Raw genomic sequence first — 20,620 nt, 5'->3', positions numbered from 1 at the left:
AAAGAAGCATTGCATTTCGTTTGTTTTACTGCCATAAGTTTGATTAAAACAATAAAACAAAGAAACATAATTTTATTGCAGTATGTTTAGTTTTAAAATGCATTTGCATTTTGCCTGGAAAATTAGCCTCCAATGTGAAATAATGTCTTAGATTGTGCTAAGGGTTCAAAGTGTTTCCCAGCCTTTTGTAACAGCCCTCCTTTCCTGCTTCCAATAATTCCCCTATCTCTTTTTTCCCATTGGATTCTCAGTGACTGTGTGTCTGGTTGAAGATAGTTCTGCATGGATTAGTTTAACCAGGCTAATTATTTTTTTCCATCTATGTTTAATGTTTCCCTTGCTTGTTTTTAAGATAGTCCCCATAGCTGTTTTCAGAAGAGTGAGCAGGAGATTTTTTTGGCTTAGCTTTTATTTTAGAGGGTTGTATGGATAATCTCAACCATATCAGATCATTTTCTCCAATCTTCTTTTATTATATTGCTTCTTTTACTTGCTTTACATTGTGTTTTTATTTCTTTTACTTGTGATTATTGCTACTATATCTTTTCTTACTTTTTGATCTTTGACTATAAATGAAGAGGTTATACTGGAGAAATCGAGGATGGGTCTTACAGATTGCATCAAAGGCCCTGTAACCTTTCCCCTATAATCCAGGTACTCATTTTAGATAACTGGGAACAAATATAGAAGGAACAGGCAAAGACGAGAATGATAAATCTTCAAGTGATTTGGTATTTTGATTAACTATTTATTTGATCCATTTGTACAACATATTCACTTCTCAAAGTAGTATACATAGTGTTCACTTAAATCTATTTTAAAAAATACAAAGCACATAAAATATAATAATGTAAATATTCAATATAAATTTTTTTAACAGAAGTGGAGGAGTGGTGAGAGAGAGAGAGAGAAAATCACTCATATATATCACTTACATAGGAAAAGCCTGAGTGAAGAAATGGGTCTTTAGCAAGAACCTAAAAAAGAAAACAAAAATCAGAATAAGAACCTTCTGAGTATCCAATTTACAGCTAGAATATTCAATTCCCAACAGTTTAACCATGTAGGGGAGGGGGAGGCACTCCCCCTCCTTTTTTAGCTGTTAAAGTCAAAATGGTGTCTGAGAAAGCAAGAATGAATTTCTGTATTAATAGACATGAGTATAAACGTATGTTCTACTGCTGAAAACTTCATCTGAACGTGTGTCCCAATGTATCCTGTACTTGAGGTGTCCATTAAAATACCCTAAGAATGGTAAAGGAAAAAGGGCAGTGTTTAGGGGTGGTTTTTTACAACTAAGTTCATCTCCAACTAATAATAATAAAGAGTAATGTCAGATGTATATTCACCAAATCTCTTTAGACCCTCCCCAAAACACACTTTTCTTACACAAGTTTGTTTTCTCACAAGACATTTAGAAAGTGAGCTGCAAAGCTCCAGGTGTCCATTAGATGGCAGCAAAGAGATACATAAAACTTACTGGGGTTTTGCAGCCCAGTTGTTAGTGTAAAGTGCAGGTGTGTGTAATAAATACATATACACGTACACACATATACAGCTTTGAGTTTTTGGAGGAAAGATGGAATATAAATCTAACAAATACATGAACATTATTTATGTATGTATGTATTTATTTATTTCTCTGGGACCTATTTCACCTTTCTATCAGGAGCTGAAGCTGGCTGACATGAAGATTTCACTTAATTTCACACTTGCTTTGTTGGGGAAGGCTATTCTACACAATACCGATTGTGTCATTCCACGGACAGAATGTCACAGCATGGACTAGAGGGGAAAGGAAGTCAGCACTGTTCAATCTTAATATAGAAATATTATGATCTAATTGAAAAGCACTTAAGTGAGAATTAATAGACCATGATTTCTGTTCTTTATGTCATCTCAATTTACTATGCTTTTAGCTACCACCACTTTGAAATGTGTATTGTATTGCTATATTTTAACTGTTGTTATATTGTGAATTATTTTTTGTTTGTTTTCTTTACTTTTTTTTCATTGTAAGCTGCCTAGGCATTTTTAGTGGACAGGCTGGATAAAAATATACACATCTATAATATAAGTAAAGAACTTTTATATTCTGGTATTGTTAAATGCATTATAAAATACCAGCAGTTGATTAGGAAACGTAGCACAATATAGGTGTGTTGTACAACAAGCTCTTGTTTCACATTCTCCACTTCCAGTATTTGTCATTGGTTGTGATAAAAGATGATACCATGAAGTATAGAGACAAACATAATAAAATGTATATTACTCTTTTCTTTTTTCTTTTCTAGGTAGCTATAGATTTCACAGCCTCAAATGGTGATCCTCGGAACAGCTGTTCACTTCACTACATCCATCCATATCAGCCAAATGAATACTTGAAGGCACTGGTTGCTGTTGGGGAGATCTGCCAAGACTATGACAGGTGAAAGTTCATCATGTTTCTTTCAGAGTAGTTTCTAAATACCCATCAAGTAATATGATAACGCTGATAGTTGGATATTGATATAGAGAGCAATACTGTAGAGCGATACTGATTCTATTGCACTGAAAAACTCCAAGCATTCTAGCATAATTGGGCTATGTACAGAGTTTTGATAAATACAGCCTGGTGAGATCTTGATTACAAATTCCTAGATCAACTTGATAAATGCTGTTCAGAAATTTGGAGTCTGTGTGAACATCAACCATTGCTTTAATACATCTGGACATGCATATTTTCAAGTAGTCCCCACTTCCATTGTTACATCAACCTTTAAATGTAAAACAGACATACATATGTCTGATTTGGCATAACACTCATTTGAGCAAAGCAGTCTCTATGTAGATTATTATGAGGACTTCTGGATTTGTGGTCTTAACTTAGGATAAACCTGAATTTATGTGTGCCTCATTGTACTTTAAGTCATGATCCAAATAATTATTGATAAGTAATACAGACTAAGGACTACTTAACACACTTGTAAGCCTTTGGTATTGGCTATTCCAAGGCTTTTATCAAATATTCTGTTTGTAAGTGGTATGCAATAATAAAGTAAAATTGCATGCATGGATGTGGGCCTTTTATTCATTGGGTGCTTCTATGTTATATGTTTAATATTACAATTTGCACTGTAAATAAATAGCATTTCTTCTGTTCACTTGAAATATATGATAATGTCTGTCATATGAAATATCATGAATGTATATATCAGATAGAAATATCACACTGACAATGAGTACCTTGGCAGACTGATGCTACTTCTGCTTCTGAATTATTCTTGAGACGTTTTCTGGTGTCTTCCATGTAATTAGCCTACTTCACAGGATTGCTATTTGCATCATAATGAAGCTTTCTTTCAAAGACAAGTGAAGGACTTGAGTTGAACACTGCTGGAGTAGCATAAATGAAACTTCTGCAAATTAGAATAAAATCTCCAGAGAGCCAACAATTATGTGTGTGGCAGCCAAAGGCTTGGATAAGAACTGATTACTATCAAGTGCTGTCACCCAACTCTTTGTCCGCAAAATCATACAACATCATTTCTTAATATAGTTGTAGGACCTGCATTTTTAGTCAATAGACAAGGTCTCCAATTTAGAATTCATTAAGCAAAGTTTAAGGTTACTAGAAAGAGTGAGGATGAACACACAAGGGTACTTAGGATTTCCTATTTCCTCATGACAATGTACATTCCTGGGAATTGTTATGTTTCCCTTTCTTTGCAACTCATAATTTTAATTTATATGTTTTGACCTAATCCCAGGTATTGTACCTGTCTTACCCTTCATTCCAAATTATATAATAATTTATGACAAGGATAAGCAATCTATAGGCCCACAGGTCACCTGTATCTGCCATGAAGCTGTTGACAGGCCCCTAATCTTTCTTTACAGTTGTTCCCAAAATGGGTTGCAACATAATTTGTCACTGTATCACAGTGGCTAAACACATCACTAATTTTCAATAGCTAACCACTTGAAAACCGTATCTTTAATGTGTAGGGTAAGTGATCTGAAAGGCCTAGGGTTAGAGCTGAAAACAAGGAGCTGGCAATTGAGAAACCTTCAGTAGAATACCTTTATTTAGGAGTTATGTGTATCATGAGGTCTGCAGCTGATACAAATTATATCAGTCATATCATTTGCACAATGTCCTCATGACTTGCTCCCCCTTACTCTTCCTTCCCCTTGGACACCCAAGTGGATGAATTTATGCTAAAGAGCAATTTTGGAAACATGTTGAAATTGGTCTGTTAATTTTTAAAATTGCACCTCTTCCTTCTTTTCAGATGTCCCAAATTATGATAAAATAGTTGTGTATACATTGGCATCTGTGTTTTCCAATCTCAGGAAAAGTGCAACTGCTTGAAAGAGTTATAGAAAGGGACTACATTTATCCCTAGAATGCTGCAAAGCATCTTTTTGTCTTTGAATTTGAAAGGCTGCATAGTCTAACTCAGGTTTTCCCAACCTTGGCAACTTTAAGAGGTGTGGAATTCAACTCCCAGAATTCCCCAGCCAGCATATGCTAGATGGGGAATTCTGGGAGTTGAAGTTGTCAGAAAACGACAGACACGGGTTCGGTTATCCAGTAGACAGAAGTTTTTATTGGGCACGTTTGCAAAGGTGGGTCCCTCCCGCAGCAATGGAGGAACCCCGAAGCAAGGTCTGACAGGTTTTTATACCCCCTATCTGTCCTCCCCCTCCTACGAGGGCTTGGCTCACAATCTCACCTTTTTTTACTGCCCTGGAGCGCCGCTAATTAACCGCAAAACCGCAGACATTCCACTTTCCGAATCCAATCAGCGCAATACACATTCCAATCCCCACTTGACCCGACAGCCGCCCCCTGCCGTTTCTCTTCACTCTGGTGCGAACGTGCCTCTTGCCTGCAGTCTTTCCTCCCTCCTGCCGTCCCTCTCCACTCTGGTGCGAGTGTGCCTTCTGCCCATCCTCCCTCCTGCCGTCCCCCCAAGGCTGCCCCATGGTGCACAGCGCTCTCCCCTAGCAAACATGGTTCGTTTGAGGCCCTCACTTCTCCCTGCCTTCTCACAATCCACCCTTTTTCTTTTCACGCCTCTGTTGGGCCTCAAACCTGACTAACAGGATTGCTCCCTCGTCCCGGACCCGGGGCTTCACACACTGGGACAGGTAATTCCCACAAGCAGGGAGGCATTGCATTAAGCAACATACTAGGACCAGTAAGGCAATGAAGCCAATGGCTAGTACAGAAAGTTGTTTTAACCAAGCAAAGTTAGGTAACCAACTAGTGAGCCACGACCAATTCCATCCCTCTGGATCCTCGGATATGCGAGAGGCTAAGGTCTTCAACTTGGCTAGTTTTGCTTCAATATAATTCTCATTGTTGGTTAGGTTAAAGCAACAAAGACCTTGAAAAGATTCACAGCCTTGTCCTGCCCTTAATAGGAGATAGTCTATAGCTATCCGATTTTGAATGACCGCCCTCCTGATCTCAGTGACTTCTTCAGTGAGGGCTGCAATGAGAGAGGATGTAAGGTTGACACTTTTAGCCAGGAGGCAGGCCACCTTCCTTAGGTCCAGGTAAGCCCTTCCACTTAGTGCAGGAACCCCTACTAAGGAGAGGGCCAGAGCCATGGCTTCTGTTTCGGACAAGAGTGTCACATCACTCTCACAATCAGATGGCAGCTCCCTTTTTCTTTTTCTTTTGATGGGTGCGCTTGCATTGGAGGCAGGGCATATAGAGAGGTCAGGCGCCCTATGGCACAAGGGCCCCTGAACTATAGGCTGGAACATAGGTGTAAGCTTCATGTCCACATAACAAAAAGAAACCTTTAGGTAGGTATAGAGGGGTTGAGGCGTAAGGGATATTATAGACCCCTCCACAAGTGAAAGCAGGACCTTTTGAGGGCAATGGGGGTACGGTTCTGGGTATTGTTGAAATATACACATTGAGTTGCATTGGTTATCCCCAAGAGATTTAGAGCCATTTGCCTTTGATTAGTCCAGGGTCTTGGTATGGGAGAAGACCCAAAATGATAGAACATCCCCCCCACGGGGATCATCCCCAGTGATCAAAGCTGTCTGTGCCAATTCTACGCCTTTATGTTGGTCATCTCCTCCCCTGCCTTAGTTCAGTTCCTTTTAAGTTTTACTTTGAGTCCGTCTCCCGGTTGGGCAGTCCATGGTCGGGGGTCGGGAGCTCGCTTAACCCGATGGTAGTGGGTCCAACCCCCCTGTCAGGTCTGAACCGCTGATTCAGTTGTCAGGAGAACTTGGTATGGTCCCTCCCAAGACGGCTTCAGCTTCTCATCCTTCCACGTCTTTATCAGGACCCAATCCTCTGGCTTGTGGGGGTGTTGGTCTTTCAGCAAGGGGGGCCGTTGAGCGAGGAGTCCCTGTTTTCTTAGAGACGAGAGATTGTGACAGTACCAAGAGATACTTTCTCAGGAAGGCATCCTTTAGCTCGGGGATAGGCTCTCCCATTGGAGCCAGGAAAGGTCTTCCCATCATCAGCTCGAATGGGGAGACCCCCACATCCTTGCGAGGGGCTGTCCGCATTCGAAGCAGGGCAACCGGAAGTGTCTTTGTCCAAGGTAGCCCTGTTTCCAATCCCAGTTTGGTGAGATGTTGCTTCAACACCCCGTTGGCCCTTCCCACTTTCTCACTGGAGTCAGGATGCCAAGGGGTGTGGAGTTCCCATCGAACCCCCAGGCTCCAGTACCACGGCTTTACAGTGTCTATCAAAGCCTGCACCCCCCAGTGAGACCCTTCGTGCAGTTTCTCCACCATCCCCCTCATGTCAGCACGGCTCACTACTGGGGTCCCCTCAATTGTAACCCAATGACCTGCTTCCTCCCTGCAACCTTCCCTTTCCAGCAGCTGTGAGTAAACCCCGTTCCAGCCAAATTTTCCCGAAAGTGTGCACTACTCCCCAGGCGTATCGCGAGTCTGTGTAGACGGTGAGGGACACTCCCTTTCCCAACTCTAGTGCCCGTTTCAAAGCGTGCACTTCACACAGCTGAGCCGACCAGTCCGCTGGTAGTGCCCCCTTCTCTATTGTCTCTCCCTCCGCCGTCACTATCGCATATCCTGACTTCCTTTGTCCCTGCTCTACTCAGCTAGACCCATCCACAAACCAGACCTCACCCTCCTCCAGCGGGACCTCCTGCAGGTCCTCCCGGGTCTTTGTTTGCAGCTGCAACAGGGTGGAGCACTCGTGCTCCGCCGGCTCCCATTCTTTCCGCTCCCCCGCAAGAAACTCCGCTGGGTTCAAATTCCTGTCTGTTCCTACCACCACATCAGGACTTATCCGGAGAACTGTCTCATATTTCAACATCCTCCCTTCTGTCATCCAAGCAGCCGCCTGCTGGCTAAGCACACTTAAGATCTGATGGGTTGAATGGACAATCACGGGGCTCCCAAAAGTGAGTTTTTTCCCTTCTGTCACTAGCACAGCAGCGGCAGCCACTGCCTGCACACAAGTCGGCCATCCCCTCACCACTGGTTCTAGGGCTTTGCTCAGGAAGGCCACTGGTTGATATTTCCCAGCCCGTCTCTGAGTCAGCACTCCAATGGCAGTTCCCCCATGGGCTGTAACGTATAGGTGAAAGGGGGGCCAAGTTCGGTAGAGCCAGAGCCGGGGCCGTCACCAGGCTCCTTCGTAATTCTCCCCACTTCTCTGTGTCCCCGTCTGTCCATTCTACCCTGTCAGATGATCCTTTCAACTTCTCATACAGAAACTGAGCCTTGCTCATGTACTCATCTATCCATAGCCGGCAATATCCTACTAGACCCAGAAACCGCCGCACCTCCGTTTTAGTATGAGGGGCTTCAACTGCATTATCCCCTGTATCCGAGAAGGATCAATCAACTTCTCGCCCTTCCGGAGTACATGTTCTAAATACTTGACCTCCCTTTCCACAAATTGGACCTTCCCTTTTGACACCTTCAATCCTTCCTCAGCCAACCAGTTCAATAAAGCCACTGAGTCTTCTCTCACCTTTACTTCCTTCTCTCCAGACACCAACAAATCATCCACATACTGCAGCACCCGAGAACCCCCAGGGGCCCGGAACCCCTGGAGTTTCTCTTCCAATGCCTGTCCAAACAAGAGGGGCTCTCGGTGTACCTCTGGGGCAGCACCGTCCATCTCAGTTGTTGCTTCAGCCCACGCCTCCCATCCCGGGACAGCGGGTATTGGGCTTGCCACAAACCCGTCACCCCTGGTTTCAAGGGGATGCTAATTGGGGCGATGCGAAACCGACCCGCCCCCCCCTCCCCTGCCCATACCTCAGGGTTCACAACCTCCACGTCCGCCTCTCGCAACAAACACATCCTTTCTGCCTGTTCCACATTCCACAACTCCACTACTAGACTACCCATTAGATCCCTTCCCAGCAAGTTCACTCTCGCCTGTGGGATCAGTAACACATCTGCAGTTACCTCCTTCCCATTCCACTCCAGTCTCACTCCCTCCAGTACGTCTGCCTTGACCGGAGAGCCTCCCACCCCCATCACCGATACCGACGTGCCCCGGGATTTCGCAATCCCTGGGATCGGTTGGCACAGCGATGTTCGAGAGGCTCCGGTGTCCACGAGGAACTGCTGTTCCTCGCCAGTGGGACCCACCGTGATGTTTACCAAGGGTTCCCCGTGGGTCCCGGTTGGGGAACCATGACCCCCCTAGTCGTACAGGGGGAAACTCCTCTCATGTTCTCCCAATGTTCAGCATTATTGGGATCCCAATTTGGGTCTGCCAGAGGGAATTTAGTATCTGCGGCCAGGGCATTTGGGACATTTGCATTCCTTTGCTCCCAAGCCCCGAGCGCAGCTCGCCAAATCTGGCCCCTCTCTTCCGGCGTATAGAGGTGGGCTAAAATGTAATTCAGTTCCCCCAGGAGTATTCCACCGGGCCGAGAAAAAGTTCCAATTGTTCGGCGGCGGTATGGGCGTTCTCTTGCATACGAGGGAGGGTCGTTTTTAATTCCCTCAACTCACTGGGTTTGATGGGAACCGTTACGTAACTGGTGACGGTCACCCCCTGTGCGTTCGTTCCGTTCGGGACTTCCCGGACGGGGAAGGCACTGGCCGACCTTAGAATAAAGGGCAAGTTCTGAATGTCTTGGTTCAGCTGGTCCAGCTCTTTCCGCAGCCCGGGATAGGGTGGGGGCGCCGGAGGGGGAGCGGTAGGAAGAGGAGGAGGAGGAGGAGGTGGCGGCCCCCATTGAGGTCCAGTCAGCCAGAGGTCCTCCTCATCTTCCTGTTCTTTTTGGACAAAAATTTTGGCTAACTTGGGTCGAGGCCCCTCCCAATGAACATGGAACCAGACTTCCACATAGGGTTCCTGTGTTAACATTTTATGCTCCACAATGTAGTTTTTTTTTTTTTTGGTTGGGTCACCCAGTAATTACTGGGGATTCCAAGAGTATCCCAATGGTAGGGGAATTCGGGGTCCACTAGTGGATATTTTGGCCATTCTTTAGTGCACAAAGTTATCATGGTCGGTTTTTCCAGACCCCTGGTGAATGGACACAACCAGGGTGTCTCCCATTGTTGCAACAATTGTCCTAATGGAGAATCCATGGGGATTCACACTACTGCGTTTTTCCCACTGGCCCCTGGCCTTACACTCTTACTCTGCGCCTTACCCATCCTTCCTGACTACGTTTCCCACCTTACAGAAGGTCCCGGACTCTTCTGTCCCCTTGCGGCGTCCAACGCCTCGTAACCACGCTAATCTCCCCGAGATTATGGGTAGGCTGTACTCACCAGACCTCCCGGAGGTCCCCTCGTCGGCCGACTTCCTCTTTACTTCTGTCTGACTGGCGATTGGAGTCCCGTCCTGGACCCGACTCCGGGGAAAACGGGAGACACCTCAACGGGGTGTTACGGCCGATTACTCACCGGTTCCCCACAGTCCGGTCCACGTCGAGGACTCCTGGCTGGCTCGCCAATTTTGTCAGAAAACGACAGACACGGGTTCGGTTATCCAGTAGACAGAAGTTTTTATTGGGCACGTTTGCAAAGGTGGGTCCCTCCCGCAGCAATGGAGGAACCCCGAAGCAAGGTCTGACAGGTTTTTATACCCCCTATCTGTCCCCCTCCTACGAGGGCTTGGCTCACAATCTCACCTTTTTTTACTGCCCTGGAGCGCCGCTAATTAACCGCAAAACCGCAGACATTCCACTTTCCGAATCCAATCAGCGCAATACACATTCCAATCCCCACTTGACCCGACAGCCGCCCCCTGCCGTTTCTCTTCACTCTGGTGCGAACGTGCCTCTTGCCTGCAGTCTTTCCTCCCTCCTGCCGTCCCTCTCCACTCTGGTGCGAGTGTGCCTTCTGCCCATCCTCCCTCCTGCCGTCCCCCCAAGGCTGCCCCATGGTGCACAGCGCTCTCCCCTAGCAAACATGGTTCGTTTGAGGCCCTCACTTCTCCCTGCCTTCTCACAAAGTCCACACCTCTTAAAGTTGCCAAGGTTGGGAATCCCTGGTCTAACTGTTTACCTCTGTTAAATCTCTCCTTTAGACCAATCTGTGGTCTGCTTCCATAATATAACAGAATATAGAACTGGGCTTTTAATGAACTAATATTTATTAAGGCTGTGCAGCACTTCAGATTCAATCTCCAACAGGTGCTTGGAGCAAGTGGCGGCCTTGAAGGAGCAGCACCTGTGATACCTTAAGGGCGGCATGACACATTGGAGACGAGGTGTTGAGTTTGAGCTCCTACTTTTGGAGACTGAATACTTGCCAGTTGAGTGAAGGCCTGACTTTATAGATTGTGGATGTACTTTTGCAGATGATGATTGTGTTGGTTTGATTTTTAAATATAATGAGAAACTCCCTTGTAGATCAGTAGAGCCAACCAGAATAATAGCCTATTGGCCTTCTAACAAATGTTTACTGATTTGCTGATCAGCTGTAAAGTTCCTGAATAGTCCTAAACATTTTAGATGCTGGCATGTACAATATGTGTTTTAATCTATCACAGAATGTGGACAATCAATATAGCTAATGAGGGGCCAGCAGGGGCACTCAGGTTGTCTGCGTTAGTCAATAGCTTGTTAATGCAGATTTTCTGGAATCCCGGCTTCCCGTTTTATGGGAATGTAGCTACACTGTTTCTTATTCTCAGTCCCTCATTTATTCCTTGCTTTGTATTCATGGGTAAAAATGTGTTTTTGTGCTTAGCTTGCACATTTGAGACTCATTTAATGGATGAGGAGACAGGCATTCCTTTGCCAGCAGTGCTGCTTTTATTGTTAATCAGATAAATTTATGGGGATAGTATTTGTTAGTTAATTCATTAGGAAATACCTTGTAGAAGTTAATGTCAGGGCAAGTACATTCCCCAAGTTCATTAATTATTCCCTTTATAGGTAGCACATTTGTGTTTTCTATTTTCACATACTTAAAGCTCAATTATAAGCACCCATTTCTTACTAGTCAGCAAGTTCAGCTTCCCCAAGGCACCTAAGCAGCAATTTGTCTTATTTATCACTACGGCATCATTATGATACATATACTTTCTTCACTTCTTACACTGGGAAGTTAAAATTAAATTCCTGAAGAAGACAAGGGCAATCATGCCAAGAACACTGCAAGCGTTGCAGGCATTAGAACTCAAGCTCAACTTGAAAAAGATGTTACTAGATGGCAACATCTGGTCAACCTTGACTGATATCCAAAGTCCAGGTTAGTACTGGAACTCCCTGACTGGGAATTCTAGGGCTGTTAAATAAACTGGGAAATAAAAGAAAAATCCAAAAAGGTAACAGCGAACTACTTCCATAACACTTCCAAGAACCTGGATGCAGTCACCAGAAATCAAGTTCAACTCAGGCATCTTTACCTTTTTTTTTTTTTTTTAAAGAAATGGAACTTAACTAGTTATCTCATATAGAGAAATCTATATTTGCAAGTTGAGGTAGGCCAAAACTACATAATTGGTAGAATCAGGCATTGCCTACAAAGTATAATAGGCAACAAATTCAGACAGCACTAATCAAATGTTTAAATGTTGAGATAAAGTCCATGTCTTAGCAATTTACAAATGACAAGGAGTAAACAAAACGGAAACAATGAAATATTAAAGTAGCTTTAGGAAAATGGTAGAATTATTTGTTTCAAAATCTCTGATAAACATAAGCATGAATGAACAGGCTAGTTTGAAATTATATAGGAATGAGAGAATAACTTACTTATTCTTACAAAACTTTTTTTTCTGCTTTGTAATTTATTTATTAATTTGGTAGATGAGGAAAGATGAAATGAGGTCAGTATAACAAAGTTCAACAATCCCTGTCTATCTTGATTTCAGTGATAAAATGTTCCCAGTGTATGGCTTTGGAGCCAGGATACCTCCGGACTATAAAGTAGGTGAACAGGTGAATCTTCTTCATTTTTTTGCTGTCTCAAGCATAATGTATAAATTACTGGAGAGGGAAGCAGTGGTGGAAATGGTAGGAGGGAATGAAGAGGAGTGGCAGTAGCAATTTTAGATTCACCTAGATGATTTACAGGTTGGAGGCTCTCAGCTCAAATAACATCATGCTATGATAATTCTGAATTCCAACCCAGTGAAGATAATTTTAAGGCCTTAAAGGCTTTTCACATAATATTACCATATGAGAGAGTTTCCCATACCACTCAATTTCCCCCCCTGTTGTGACCAATTTTATTTTTAGCGTACAGCACTGTTGTTATTTTGGGTGGTTATCAGAGCTTCAGAGGGCTGGAATTAAAATAATTTCTGAGAAGAACCTTGGTGAAAGCCTCTGAACAAAGATGACTATGTTTTGTGATTCAAGAATGGGTTCCAAGTATTGGGGATGAAAAGAAAGATGGAGGGCATGTCAAGCAGCATGTGTATATTATGTTAACAGGACCACATACAGGCAATCTTTTGGCCTGGTGGATATAAATGGCTTCATTGAAAAAATGGTGTGTTGACAACTGAGTACAATTGTGAGCACATTGTAAGCCGCCCTAGCCACCTACTCTGGACTCCCAAAGTTCTGTCTGCTATCCCACAACCTCTCATTTTTAGCCATGGGTGGACATGTTTCCAAACAAAGCACTGCATTCCAATCATGCATCATTTTTATTTTATTTTATTATGCCAGTCTAGGGGACATTTTTCCAAAGACAGATTGCAATAGGGGCTTTGCTTTGCAATATGTCACCTTCTAATGATTTTTAATTGAAAAGAATCTTGTGAATGAAATAAAGACAGATTAGGGACCTTGTAGACTGTTAGCCCTATGAGATAGATTAGAACAGGAAAATGACTCCATAGGAAGACTAAAACTGTACTTTATTGAAATAAGCTATAGTAACAGAATCTTGCAAATCTTCCCTTCCCTCCCTTTTATTCGTCAGTGAATTGAGGAGAGCCAGTTTGAGTCTTTTTCTAATACCTTCCCATCTCTCTGGGCTTAATGCATGCTTCTGTACCTGTTGTTGTCTTAATCGCTTTGGATGTTTTCTCCAAGGTCATCTCCATGACTCCCTTCATCAAGATCAAGGAGGATACCTTAAATATATTATTGTATATCACATTATATACTCTGCATTAAATTATTTAAATTAGTTATATGACATTAGATAAGAAAGGTGTATTTCTTAATGAGTGCTTAGAACAGCATTCTACTTTCTGGGACATAAATATTATTTACTGGGCTGTGTGAATGACCGTTAACTTAATGTAACTTATGTTTTGATTTAGACTTCCAACTTAAATTAAAACAAAAACAAAAACAGGGAAGAGATGTATGCACTCATTCATTCCTTACATAATCACCAAGGACTTCCAGTGATTAACATAATAAAAAATGAACATATCATAAAGTATAAAAAAAAGTCAAAAATCACAATAAGAAATAAAAAAATGGCCTACCTAATTGTGCTCTCCAGAAAAATTCTGTTTCAATTAATTTTCTGAATGTCAACAGAGTATGTACTAGCCTGACTTCAGAAAAGAGGCTACTACATGAAATAGGGGGCATCGTCAAATGGTATAGTTTTGGGGGCATTGTTCTCCTTCAGCTCACCAAATCATTAGCAGCGTCTCCCAGGCTGAATGTAATGGATGGGTCAGTTCTAGTTGGAGAAGGTAGTCTTGGAGGTCTGATGTTTGCAGTTACCTCTCTAAAAATCAGATAATATCAGTCCCATTTAAAGAGTTTCAGATTCCATTGGGAAATGCACTTTTCCTAAATCATAAATTGAAATAAGTGAGGGGAGAAACAAATAAGATGATAGAAATTCAAACATCTATACTTTGGAATAAAAGAACTGACAGAATGATCATTCGAATGCTATATATGATTTTCTTTTCTCTTATAATTGCACTGCAGTACACGTGCATCACACTATTAAGTGTTTAATACCAAGGCTAAAAATTTGACCATAAGCATTTACAGAAATTTTCAGGCTGGCTCTATAAACATTAATTCAATTTTGCATGAAAATGCCTTTTTTTAAATCTTACACACATTTTTTCAAGTATTTTTCCTCAATAAAAAGCTTGTGCATTGTTTTCATGAGTATATGCAGTTTTTCAATATATGTTTAAGATGTTTCCCTAATTTACATGCTTTATTGTTATTATTAGAGAAAATTAGATAATTTCACATTCAGATATGAATTGACTGAATGTTTTCCCATTCCTGTTTTTTCTACCTTAGAAAATACTCTTGACTTGAATTGTGCAGATACTCAAAACCAACAATTATGAAGCAACACAATAAATATATATATTTTTAAGCCTTTGGTAGTGAATGTCTAGTAGAAAACTAATTTGAATTCTCCACTTGCCAGTGATGATGAAAACAACAAGAATTTTTTTCAGAGCAAAAAATGTATCTAATTCTTGTTGGGGGGGCGGTGGCTTTGTCCACAGGTATCTCATGATTTTGCAATCAACTTTAATGAAGATAATCCAGAATGTGCAGGTAACCAGCTTTTTTTTACAGCAAACGATATAATGCAGCTCGGCTGTTTACTTTTGATCAATTGTTAAGCCCAAACTGCATATTTGAATCTATGTATCTGCAAAGTACTGATCTCATATTCAGTGTCCCTTGTATGCTTGCCTTGTTACAGCTCATACTCAGTGGAAAGGTCACATAAGAACTGTTAATTGTAGGGTACTGCTCACAGAACTGCACTGGATCAATGTCCAGTGCTTTCAGGTATAGCTGGGAAAGATATCTCCCTGAAGAACTGAAGGTGGTTGGACCTTCAGTAGTTGAACTCATTGTTAAGACAAATTCTTGCATAGGTATTATTTTCATAGCCTTAAATATGAATCATTCAGGGCATCCAGAAAAGATTACATATAACAATTAAATGAGAATAAAAATTTAATAATTTATAGCTGACCTTAGAACTAGTTAGTTGCTGAACTCTGTTTTAATTTGTTGCAGACCCCCCCGGTTTAATTATTTCATTTATGGGAATGTGTTTTATAGTTGATTGCTTTACTAAGTGCTTTTCTAAAAGATAATTTTTTGATACATAGCTCTCTTTGAGAAAGATGATGATGATGATGACAGCAGCATCAGTGACAAACTATGCCAAATCATTCTTACTCAACATCTAGATCTTACTCCAAGATTTCCATTTCAAATTTCATGATAAAATGCAGGTCCTTAGAAAGGCCATGTAATGGCTTAGTCAAAAATTACTAAGGGCAGTGAGGGGGAACAAAATGTACCAAGTAATTTCCATCTAATAATTAATCTCTATAAGCCTATAAAGGTATAGCATTTTTCTGAGGCTCACATTATTAACAAAAGCTTCTATGGCATGTAAAATGACTGTACTTGCAAAGGCTTTTAATATCATCTGGGATGGTTAATATCTACAAAATGCACCGCTGAATGCTGATGGCCAGGAATAATGCTGGTTCATGAATGATATATTACGTGTCATATAAAAGAGGTCAGGTCAGCGGGGAGAGTTGCTGTCTTTCAACTCTTTCAGAATCATGGCTGGGCAGACTAAATAGGCTGTCTAGTTGATCACTTCCATGAATAAGATTGCATGAATTACTTAAAAAAACTGCACCTGGAGGAAACAATCGTTTCGTGTCCTCCTTCCCAAGGAATTTACTCAGTCCCTGCCTTCAGCCCTATTTTCTTCTTCTTGTTGTCATTTTACAAGGGATTCAAGGGGTTGTAGAAGCATATCAGAATTGCCTCCCGAAGCTTCAGCTTTATGGGCCAACCAACATTGCTCCCATCATTCAAAAGGTGGCTAAGTCAGCCTCAGAAGAAACAAACACCAAGGAGGCATCGGTAAGGATCATGGAAAAGCGCAAGCTAGTTTATGCTATCTTTCCTTTTGACAGCAGGAAACACCAGATTAGATACACATTGACATACTTTAACCATCCTTGGATGATCAGCATCTGGGCAGTATCAGCATAATACAAGGAGAATTTCCTCCTCTTTCAATGCACACATTTTGTGTTTTCTAGTTGTGGTGGTTTTCGTTGTGGAAATGGGGAGAAGAGCACACTGTATACCATGATTTAGCAAATAGCTGCTGATTCAAACACACTGAGCCAAAGCCAGATAAACCACATTGTGGCTCACTATGTTAAATGAGCTGAGTCTACATGAATGGTTATATGACTCTTCCCAAGGAAGCACATCTTCCTCTTGCCTTCATACCTCCTGTAGAATAAGTGTATCTTGTAATTTTATCTTGTTTGTTCTTATTACATTTAATTAACTTTCTGCCTCCTGTCATCATTAGTGAAAAGTGCCGTAAAAATAGTTGCAGTGGGCAGCTGCTAGGGAATCTCAGCAGCACTGCTTTTCTCCAATGGTTGCCAGAAGTGCATTCAAATCTTGATGCTCCTTTTCTACCCTTTAGCAATATTTCATCTTGTTGATTCTGACGGATGGGGTCATCACAGACATGGCTGACACACGTGAAGCCATTGTACATGCCTCTCACCTCCCCATGTCGGTCATCATTGTTGGAGTTGGAAATGCTGATTTCAGTGACATGCAGATGCTTGATGGGGACGATGGCATCCTGCGGTCTCCCAAAGGAGAACCAGTTCTACGAGATATTGTTCAGTTTGTGCCATTCAGAAACTTCAAACATGTAAGATTTGTTTCCATTGTATTCTTTTTGATAAGGCATTATTTCTTAGTTCAGGGATTCCACCCATAAATGCTATAGCTATCATAATAACCTTCACACATAATTCAAATAGAAAGAGATTCAAGGGTGATTTTTAGTGAGGTGAATGTTAAGTGCTCGTCTATGTAAATATATGAGTTTGTTACATTATTTTAGGTGTACATCTAACATAACATATGTAAAGTATTTCTTGCTATTCTCAACTAAACATGACATTTGAGCCTCTCTTAAGAGAGAAAGGCTTCGATTAAGCACAGAGGCATAAGTAATAGAAGAATATAAATTGTGGAACATTTTATATTGATGTTCAATATAAAAGAGGAACATATTAGTTGCCTCTTCTACCAGCAGACAACTAACAAGTAAATCAGAGAAAATGTAGATCGTGTGTATTTTAATAGTATTACTTATTTAGTAAAATAAATTTATAATTTTCTGAAAAAGTCACAATATTGAAATATAGAAGCATAAAACAGTGAAAATCAATATTGTAGAATGATAATTGTGATGGGGGAGGTGGAAGAGTAACACTCAACGTTTTGGACTGGGTATTACAGAATTATAGCCCAGCACTGGAGGACACGAATGAGATGAGCCATGTGTCGGTTAAAATAATATTGTGTGAACACAAAGCAAAAATCATGATTCAGACTTTTAAAAATGTAATGTACATTAAAGGATTTGATAGTATTAAATCTACTATAAAAAGAATACTATCCTGAATTCAATTCAGGAGCCAATTCCTCTCCCCTAAAAGGAAGATTAAGCAGAAAAAAAATATAAACCACAAAATATCCTGCATGCTGGCCACTAACTTATTGACTTAACTGCCACTAACACTAACACTAATCCCAGAGAAATTAGTGCAACTTACCTATCTGTATATTTGTGTACATTCATATAAATGGACAGGGTCATATATGTATGTGTGCATGTATACACCCCCAAATGACTCTTGTGCATACATTCACAAACACAGAGACATACTTACCCTGGAAAAGCTAGAAATCTGGACTCACCTAGAATTAAACCTATGCACTTTTACTTTGTAATAGGTCCCATTAAGTTCAGTGGCTCTTACTCCTAAACAAGTATGCCTAAGTCTTCAGGCCCTCAGTCAACATGTATTGACCACTAGGAGGCAGTGCATGACTATAACCAGATGTTTCTATAGGGTTCAAACCTTCTTTCTGGAATTGGACCATTGCACTTTAGATGATTACTGTATATACAGTGCATTAGCTATAGGAGCTATCCAGGTCCTGATGCTCACTAGTGTTGCAAGAAGGTATATATAGAATCTGTCTGTAGAATGGTATTTACAGTCAAGCTTTCCTTTAGCTCTCAAAGTAGAGAGATGCAGATGTTACATTATATCATGTCATCATGTATGAGATATTGGGGTGGGGTGGGTAGAAATCATGTAATATCTCATATAATACCACAGGATATACACTGTATAAAAATAAAGAAATGTCCTCCCTCTCCGAGGAGAATGGGGATAGAAGTCATGTAAAACCTAATACCTAAGGACATGATATAATGTAATATCAATATTTATCTACTCAGAGAGCTTAAGGGATGGTGAACTGGATATACCATTCAGTGGATGGATACAGTCAATATGGGAGCCTAATTCTCCTCTTTGTTATTTGCTATATGTAGAGGGAATATCTGCAATGGAGATCCTCCCTGATTGCGGATCCTGATTTTTTTTTTAAACCTTCATTTGTGTGGTGGGCCTGCATGGGCAGAGGGGGCTTTCCACTGCAGATTCTGACCTTCTACAAGCTGGGAGGGTGGGCAGGAGGAGGTAATAGGAGACCAAGCTAGTGACTTTGCTCCATCCCCTGACAATGCCTCTATTCCAACCACTTCTTTTCATTATTTCCACCCAAATTTCCATTCACTCACTTGCAATGATATCTTTCTCTATTAATATATTCTCAGTGAATATATGGTGTCCCAATCTAATTCATAATTATTGGGAGGAGAGGGACAGACTCATTTTCCTTCTGGGTAAATACTGTATTATACTTAGTATAACTTTTTTCAGAAGTGATGGCTAGATTGAGGTAAAACACCTTTCATCAGCCAGTGCAAAATAGTGGCTAAGAGATTGGCCTTGAACTGGGAAGAATGGATTTCCCATTCAATTATAGAGATCACCAAGTGGTGTTAAGTCAGTCAGCCCACCCTACCTCACAGAATTGCTGTGTGGATAAAATAGTATCCTCCCTTCTACATATGCACCATTTTGAGCTTGTAGAAGAAAGTTGGGATATAAAAGAAAGAAATAAGGGCTAGTTATGAACTATAGTTATGAACTCAGCACTGTCAGTTTTAAAAAAAAGTTGGAACAATTTGCACAGAACTAACATCCGTTATTTCCTGCCATTTCTTGCAGGCATCCCCAGCTGCGTTAGCAAAAAGTGTTTTGGCTGAAGTTCCAAATCAAGTGGTCGACTATTATAATGGCAAAGCGATTAAACCAAAATGTATGTCAGAATATGAGTCTTCCAGGACACTAGCTCCATGAACTTCCCTGGACACTTGACAGAGTACAGAAATACTACTATTTACAATTACTGTACTTAAAATGAAAATAGCACGTTTTCGTGATTTTTATCTCAAATTCCCCTCCCTTTTTTTTTTTTTTTTGCATGTGTAGCCTAAAGGCTTGCAGGTAAAGATTAAGCAACTGTATTGTTGAAGACTTTTTATGAAAAACAAACAAAATTATTACTCTTTACATTACAGCATGTCATCATGAAACGAAAAGTTATCTGTATCTGTTTTTTATACAGGTTTGTTGAAATTTTGCTAAATTTCTTATTATCTTTACACTGTAAAGCATTTTGAAACATTTATTGGAAGTTGATAGCCAAAATATCTTTGGGTTTATCTGCTATGAAATGAAAAGATTTTTCAAAATGGCAGACGCATGGATTGTATTTTGCATGTTCCAAAATAAAAACAACACAGTTTTGCAGTTGTTGTGTGTATTTCTTGCCACAAAGCTAAAATGTCTGCTAAAATGTTTTCATCAACAATTCCATTTTCAAATAATGACAATTTCTATTACCCAAAATTCTCCAAACTATTTCAGGAAATTACACCTTCAAGCATGAATCTAATATATGTATAATAAGCATGACAATTGCTTGCTTATAAAAAATGTGCCCAAACATAGCCAACAGTATGAATGCTTTGTGATTATGTAAAACAAAACAAGGAATAGTGCACAGTAAGAGACTACAGTTATTGCAATACTTATTAATGGTGGCGTTTACATAATATGTTAAACCATGATTTATTTGCATAGACCACAGTTAACTATTAAGCTTTAAACTCTAATTTACAAACCACATTGGCTAGTTTCACAGAAAGCACTAAATCACAAACATGCAAATCACACTGCATCAATCAAACAAGTGTGTAGATTTTGGCCAGTAGCATTTATGCCATGTTGTAATAGCCATAGTTATTA

The 20,620-nt window shown here is 40.9% G+C and overlaps 1 protein-coding gene across 1 annotated transcript in view; it reads left to right on the top strand.

The window, feature by feature from the left end:
- Window positions 1-20,096, top strand: part of CPNE4 (copine 4) — a 195,043-nt gene extending 174,947 nt beyond the window's left edge. The window contains exons 11-16 of the mRNA XM_088150532.1: window positions 2,295-2,428; window positions 12,290-12,344; window positions 14,873-14,924; window positions 16,138-16,271; window positions 16,855-17,091; window positions 19,538-20,096. Of these exons, the coding sequence (XP_088006658.1) occupies window positions 2,295-2,428; window positions 12,290-12,344; window positions 14,873-14,924; window positions 16,138-16,271; window positions 16,855-17,091; window positions 19,538-19,669 (744 nt within the window). The 3' untranslated portion in view covers window positions 19,670-20,096. The remainder of the gene's footprint in view (window positions 1-2,294; window positions 2,429-12,289; window positions 12,345-14,872; window positions 14,925-16,137; window positions 16,272-16,854; window positions 17,092-19,537) is intronic.
- Window positions 20,097-20,620: the final 524 nt, after the last annotated feature.

The sequence above is a fragment of the Python bivittatus genome, unplaced genomic scaffold (genome assembly GCF_059951505.1).
Source record: "Python bivittatus isolate LINGU-HERP-01145 unplaced genomic scaffold, Pbiv_v1 ctg000610_np1212, whole genome shotgun sequence".
Classification (NCBI taxonomy): domain Eukaryota; kingdom Metazoa; phylum Chordata; class Lepidosauria; order Squamata; family Pythonidae; genus Python; species Python bivittatus.
This window is presented reverse-complemented; position numbering and strand designations above follow the sequence as displayed.